The sequence below is a fragment of the Vicia villosa genome, linkage group LG5 (genome assembly GCF_029867415.1).
Source record: "Vicia villosa cultivar HV-30 ecotype Madison, WI linkage group LG5, Vvil1.0, whole genome shotgun sequence".
In the NCBI taxonomy this organism is placed as follows: domain Eukaryota; kingdom Viridiplantae; phylum Streptophyta; class Magnoliopsida; order Fabales; family Fabaceae; genus Vicia; species Vicia villosa.
In genome coordinates this window covers 76,716,146-76,723,805 of record NC_081184.1, presented here as the reverse complement: position 1 = coordinate 76,723,805, position 7,660 = coordinate 76,716,146, and the positions used below count along the sequence as shown (strand labels likewise).

General features: G+C 34.6%; 1 protein-coding gene across 1 annotated transcript; it reads left to right on the top strand.

Annotated features, from left to right (window-relative positions):
* The first annotated feature begins 1,323 nt into the window (after positions 1–1,323).
* On the top strand, positions 1,324–6,042 carry LOC131604866 (potassium transporter 7-like). Its single transcript, XM_058877280.1, has 5 exons — positions 1,324–1,834; positions 2,091–2,143; positions 2,240–2,354; positions 3,084–3,163; positions 5,857–6,042. The coding sequence occupies exons 1-5, from the start codon at positions 1,585–1,587 to the stop codon at positions 6,040–6,042; spliced, it is 684 nt and encodes a 227-aa protein (XP_058733263.1). The 5' UTR covers positions 1,324–1,584.
* The last annotated feature ends 1,618 nt before the right edge of the window (positions 6,043–7,660 follow it).

Here is a 7,660-nt window from a genome sequence, read left to right as displayed (position 1 = left end):
TATTCATCACGAGTGGAGGTATAGTGAGTTCACTCCCGTCTCACTGAGAATTTAGTATTATTTTCTTACTCATGTCTCATGGTTTGTCCTATTTATGTTAGTCTGGGAAGCTGGTTTTTTCTTCCACGTGGTGCAAGGATATACAACAAACTCTTGGACTTCATTACAAATCAATATAGAGATAGGGGCTATCAAGAGGTAACGTTTCAATGTTAACTTTCTTCATTAAACTAAGTGCTTAGGATAGCTTACTTGTTTTCCACGTTATATTCCCGAATTAGGATATCTTGGTTTCTATGTTACTTGAAGCAGTCACTGATGCCATTTTTGTATACTGAAAAACAAACATTCCATTAGAACTAGACCTAAGTACAGACTAGCAACAAACACTTGCAATTTTCAATCATTCAACCCAACACTTGTGAAATTCTCTATAATTTAGATGTAGAGAATCTCTGATCATTACGCATCCTCTGCGACCGGCTAAAACTAGCCTCAGAAGATTGATAATGATCAGAGAATGGAAGCATTAGAAACTAGGTTTCTAAAATTGACCTAAATGAACATTAATTACTAATCAGCAGCACTTAACAACTAAATGAAACATTAATTAACACCATCAAACTTAAGTAAAAAGAAAATTAAATACATCAAATATTAAATTGAAACTATAGTATAGTAACTAACTAACTTGGTAATCAAGCATGCAAGGAGAATGAAGTTGAACTAAGGGGTTCAAGAATTTTAGTGATGAAGTGAGTGTGTTTGTAAAGAGGACTAGCTTTTGGCCTTTAGCTACCACGTGAGGTTCATAGGATAGATTGACACGTTAAATATTATTAGCGGCTTAGAATATTTTTGAGATTTTTATATGGTTTTGTGGGGTAAGGTTGTGGTGAATATGAATAATTGGTACTAGAATATGCCCTCGTGTTAAATGAAGGGTTTGAAAGTTGTGTTTTATTACTAGTGTGCCCTTGTGTAAAATGAAGAACTTGAATTTGGAAGTCATACAAAATGGTAAACGGCTCATGCTAACTCAAAATAATAGTTATATTTATACATTTTATAATTTATATTCTACAGCATTCAATCAACATCTCAATTTTTATATATCTCAACTAGGGGATGGCAATTGGAGGAATATACCCCTCACCTCTCAACTTATACATGGTACCCTTGCTTAACCCTTCATTTGATCATAACTCTTTTTCTTTCTCTTCATTTTTGCAAAAATAAAAATAAAAATAGTTTTCTTTCAATAGTCACGAGACTTGCTTATGATGCCAATCATTTGACCTCAACTACAGTTCTACAGCATTTACTATGTTTACATGATAGCACACAAGCATAACTGTCCTATATATACTTTATTTCTAACAATTTACAACAAATATTTACTACTGCAGTCTATTAACTTGGTCTGGGAGAATGGAAAACCTTTTTTGTTTTAGTTTTATTTCTGAAGGGGGTTAGCTATGTAGGCGTATTAATAAGCTGAGTTGATTTATAAGCTTATAGTTTGGTCATTTATATAACTGCATTAATCTTTTCTTCAATTTTAACTATGCAGATGAAGTGGTGATGATTTCAGTTGCCTGCTTGATTGTTTTGTTCAGTGTACAAAAGTTTGGAATGAGTAAAGTGGGACTTGCAGTTGGACCTGCTTTGTTCATATGGTTTTGTTCTCTTGCGGGTATTGGGATATACAATCTTGTCAAATATGACAGAAGTGTCTTGAGGGCATTTAATCCTATTCATATCTACTATTTCTTCAAGAGGAACTCAACTAAAGCATGGTATTCTCTTGGGGGATGTCTTCTGTGTGCAACTGGTAAACAAAATACGCAGGATCTTGAAAATAGGAGTGTATTAATATTATAGATTTTATCTTGCCACTTAGGTAGATTTAGCTGTACTGATAGTGTTTTTATTTTTTTAGATACAATGCATTGCTAGCAATAATGATTGGCACTGTCTAAGTTTTCCCATACTCACTTTTTTATTGTGGTGAATATGCAATATGAATGTAACTATTGTTGTACACAACCTATACAATTTATTAAAATTCCTAGTGAACTGTGTTGCAGGTTCTGAAGCCATATTTGCAGATCTTTGCTACTTTTCTGTACGATCAGTGCAGGTAAAGTCGTACTAGTATTTATCAGAGTATCGTGCTTCTTTCATATCTATTATTTCCTGTGTACTAATATGTGATACTGATGGTGCTGCTTTGCAGCTTACGTTTATCTTTCTTGTTTTGCCATGTCTGCTATTGGGTTATTTGGGTCAAGCTGCATACCTTATGGAAAACCATGCTGATATTGGTCAGGCCTTTTATTCATCTGTTCCGAGTAAGTGTTGACAGTATCATTCTTTGCACTGGTTGTCTTTGCAATTTATCTTTTTTAACAGTTGGCCGTTTCAACAAATTACATGAATTTTAAATATTAGACATGTTAATTTTTAACAGTTAATTTATCTTTTTTAACAGTTGGCCGTTTCAACAAATTACAGGAATTTTAAATATTAGACATGTTAATTTTTAACAGTTAATTTATCATTTTTTCTGTTAATTTTGAAAAATAAAAAGGCTTGACATATTTACTTGTGTTAACTGCATGATTTTTTTACTGAAGTTGCTATTCTGCAAAGTTCTTATGGTATTCCATATATTGGTTATGTGACAACTCTTATATGATCCCTGTAGGAATTTCTTAGTGAAGAGAAGGTAACACAATCAAGTTCTATAAACAAATAGGTTAACCTTAATGATTTGATGGATGTATGTTTCTAAACTTCTCAATCTTATCATATATGTTTCTAAACTTCTCAATCTTATCATATATGATTTGATTGAAAATTTACGCTTGGTAGTTTTAGACATGCGCATTGTATTTTAGCCATCTGAAAGTAATGTGCTCAATGGTGGTAAACCTGGTAAATATCATTGTTCATTTCTTAGTCATTTTTGATATCGGTGAAGTGATTTATATGAAATGTAGATGTAAAAGGCGGTTAAAATAAGGGTGAAAAGTAATGAATATAGTCATCGCAGATTCTAATGTTATCCATATATACAGGTCCTCATCATATAACTGGAAATGGTGTTGGATTCAAACCAGACATATTGGACATGGATGTACTGGACAAAGTTCTTGAAGTAAGTACATGTTATTACTTTCTTTTACCTAGAGATTTAGTTTGAAAACCGTGTTCTTTCAACTTTGATCTTCATCTGATACATCACATTGCTCCAGTGGCTTAACAACTGCGTGGGTCAGAAAAATTACCATTCTTTTATTTCTCTTATGGCCTTTAGTCTTGCATGGGTATGTTTTTTTTTTTTTGATAAGCCTTGCATGGGTATGTATATTGGTCCACTAATTTATATTATTTAAAAGCAATATTTTGTTTTGTTGCTAATAATGCCTTTTTTTACTTACTCTTCCGCACTCAGCTTGTTATTGAGGCTGGAGTCGGTATTGCTGTTTTAGTGCGTTTCTTAATTTGTTAATAAAAGAGGAATGGAATCTGAAATCATTGATAGACTTGGAAATGGATTCTCACGTCCCCCGTTTGCTGCAGTTTGTTCCACATGATCCTAATTAAGAAGGTTCGTGATTCAGTGGCTGAGATTCTGAGGTTGTTTTTCTGTTCTTATTTATTCCCCAACCCCATTTCATTGGTTCTGTCTGAGTTTTACATCTTACATGGTCCAACGAAATCAATATAATGCTGTCATTTTCTTGTAACATAGTAGTCCGGGATTATGAAATTCAAGATTACCATTGTGGTGGAATTTAGGTTTTGATTCTCCGCATAGTACTCGTTGTTGTGATTTGTGATTCCATATGGTAGGTTTTTATCGTTTTATATATTCATCAATTCAGAATATTATGCATTTTTCTGATAGTAGAATTAGCATCTTATAATTATTACTTTTTTTGTTCTTTCCTTTTCTTTTTCCTTTTCTTATTTGTTTAAGAAATGTAGAATTTTGAATTTTGTTTTTAGTTTATATAACTAAGTTATCTCTATGAGAAAGAGGAAACGATAATAAATTAATGGGTTTAACATTGTTGTGTAGATACTCATACTGTAGCTCACTCAAGGAATAGGTCTTCTAAGACAACTAGTGATTTTGATAGTCCTCATTCTGTGTTTCTTGAACGGGCATTTTTGTCATATTCTCGGAGGGGCACTATCAACGGCTCGGTATGGTTACCATTGATACATGTGGCTCTTTCTTGTAATAATTTCTTGTGTCTTGTTTTTTTGCATACAGAAAACAATTGCTTCTCCAGGACGTGGTATTTTGGCCATGGATGAATCCAATGCTACATGTGGAAAGCGGTTGGATTCAATTGGACTAGAGAACACCGAAGCTAACCGTCAAGCATGGCGTAAAATTATATATGAAGAAAGTGTTATGACTTAGTTAAAATATAATTTTTATGTGTATGATTTTATAATACTTGAAATATTATGACTGTACATGATTTTGTATACTTTTTGGTTAATATTAAAAATATTTTGACTTAGTTAAAATGATTTTTATGTGTATGATTTTATAGTATTTACAATATTATGACTGAAAATAAAATATAATTAAATGGTGTTTATGAAATAGGGTGGAAATAGATATAATTGTTCATTTATAAATGGCGTATTTACACCCGATATTTACTAAAATAGGGGGTAATTAAGAACATATTTACACCCGATTTTTATTAAAATAGGGTGTAATTAAAACATAATTAAGTCCAATTACACCCGATTTTTATTAAAATAGGGTGTAATTAAAACGTAATTAAGCCCAATTACACCCGATTTTTATTAAAACAGAGTGTAATTAAAAACGTAATTACGCCCAATTACACCCGATTTTTGTTAAAACAGGGTGTAATTAAAAACGTAATTACGCCCAATTACACCCGATTTTTGTTAAAAATAACGGGTGTAAATTCGTTAGACATTTCTCACCCTGTGGATATACACCCGATTTTTATTAAAAATAATGGGTGTAAATTTAATAAAAAACGGGTGTAAATTAACATTTTTGTACTAGTGATTTTTATCAATTATAAAACTAAAATAAAACTAAACATACAAAAAACTAAGGAAAATACATTGAAAGAAGGAGGTCCATGAGAGATTCGTTGGGCTACATAGCTAAGGCCCAAAATAATTTGAAGACAGCCAGGGGAGGTGTAGATACGCAGGGATGTGCAATAAGGAACACGGATTGGGCTTCATTCAAAGGCCCAATCGGGCTCCATTCAAAGTGAAGAAAAATAAAAACCTAGAGGAACAGGTCAGGGAGTCCGTCCGCCTCTTGTTCCTTTTTCAGTCTACGATCTCCATTTTTGCTCTGTTCTTTCTTCTCGCATTATTTCTCAAACTTGTTGGTTTAAACTCCCTCTCACGCTTAATATTCCCTCTGTTTTACATCTTTTTTCAAAGGATGAACTCAAACACTTGTCCATGAACAAAAACAAACCTCTCTTTTATCACTCGATTTCGCGGCGGTATGTTGTTGCTGGTACGATGCAGGTGAAGGAGATTCGGATGCGTGTTATTGTCGATGATGATGATGGTTGTTGATGGTGGAAATCGTTGAGTTGCGAGCGGCTTGGAGTTTTGAGGTTAAGGAAATCGTTATCACGCGTCGGAGAGTGTGGCTCGGTTTGTAGGAGGATGAGATCGCGAAATGATGCGGTGAGTTGAAGGATAGGGTCGGTTTTTATTATGTTGAAACGTTGCAGATTTTGCATCGAAGTCGTGATTTGGATGGTTGTTCATTTTTGCAGCTAAGTTTTCGGTTGATGTGAAGATTTGGTTTGGTTTCTGAAGCTTAGTGGTGAGATGAAGTTTGGTTCAGATTTGGTGAGGTTTGATTTGTGTATGGAGGTTGAAGGTAATATTGATGAAGGTTGTTTGGATTGTGAAATGAGAAAGAAGATTGAAGGATATTTGCTCTGTTTTTTCAAGTTTTTGGAGGAAGATATTTGGCAGAGTTTCACTACATTTGGCTCATAGTGAATAGGATCAAATGACTTGGACTTTGATTAACTTGGACCACCAAGTGGGCTTTGCAAATTTCATTAGACTTGGACCAACTAAATGGGCTTTGCATTCATGAATGATTCTCTCTTTTTTTATTGCAGCTACAAAAACAAAAAGAAAAATACAAACAAATAACAAAATAATATGACTTAAATGATTTATTAATTTTAATTCAAAATTCAAATTAAGTCTAGAATGAATTAAGAATTAAAATTATAAATCTAAAAATGTTAATAAAAATCAATGGAAAATGCTATTAAATCAGAAACTCTAATAAAGCGCGCAAAATGAACGCATACATATTTTTTTATTTTATTAGATAAAATGCAAATGGACATGTAAAAAGTGGTTTAAAAATTGGAGTATGACAGGCTTCTCTTAGGAATCACTTTGGCTCTTTTCTCGGCCCGCAGCTTAACCATATGCTCGTGAATGTCGGCCATTTCACCAGCAAAAAGAAGACGTGATCAGCACAATAAAAAAATGAATCACGGGAACACACTAAACATATTATACCTAACACAGGCATGGCCTCCCCATCCGAACGACATTCGAGGATCGCCTTAGTGTTAATAAAACGATGAGCATAGACGGACTTCCCATGAGCATCATAAATCTATTTCTCATCAGGGGTCGTACACCTCGCCGACCTAAAACTTTGAACATATCGTACAATTCACTGGTAAGCGTCACGATCCTCGGCGTTCAGATCGTCATCTTTAAATATGTAGGCCTATGTCCCCCTGTCGAAATGATCATACTGCCACTTTAGAGGAAACCTACACTAGAGCTCGATCATCATAGCCCCATTTGCCTCAAGCTCGATAGGGTTGCCACCGCGGCATAGGTGAGAGGTTTCACTATGAAATATCTATCCTTAAAATGTTTGACAGAATCCATATATATTTGGAACAACTTCTTTGGCCGTTTAAAGGACAACCATCTTTGCTTCCCCTCAGCACCACCTTGCCGCTGTAAATGAAAAACTCTAAAGAACAGGGGCACCATAACACCGATCTTAAGATAATGACAGACAAGCTCGAACACTCGTAAGAAGGCGAGCAGGTTTAGATGGAGGTGGGAAGGAGCCAACTGCAGCCAGTTGAAGACGCTCATTTGCATATCGGTGAAGGGCATCCTCATCCCCACCTCCCTGAACGCAAACTCGTACATAGAAAAACGGTTCTCCGGATAATCCGAGCATATCCTATAGTGGGGCTTCAGAGCGAAAGCCCTCCACGACTCGTGGACCCGCCTTCTACGTCCTCAACTATGTTAAAAGCCTCATCGGGAGCCGGTACAAATCGCGAAACTGTATTCAGAAGATCGAGCGCCACCTAATCAGAGAGACACCTTCTAGGAACAGGTTCAGCCTGTAACACCCATTTTTAATACTCCAAAATATTTAACATATAATCAGAGAATAGCATGCATATAATTCAAAAAGGCGTCACATCGATGTTTTTAAAAAAAAAAAAACTAAAAGCCTTTAAAAACTGACAGCATTTATCTATACAACACAATACACATGGTCATTTTAATAACACTTAATATAAAATCACAATTTAACCTGGATATGCATTTACATCGG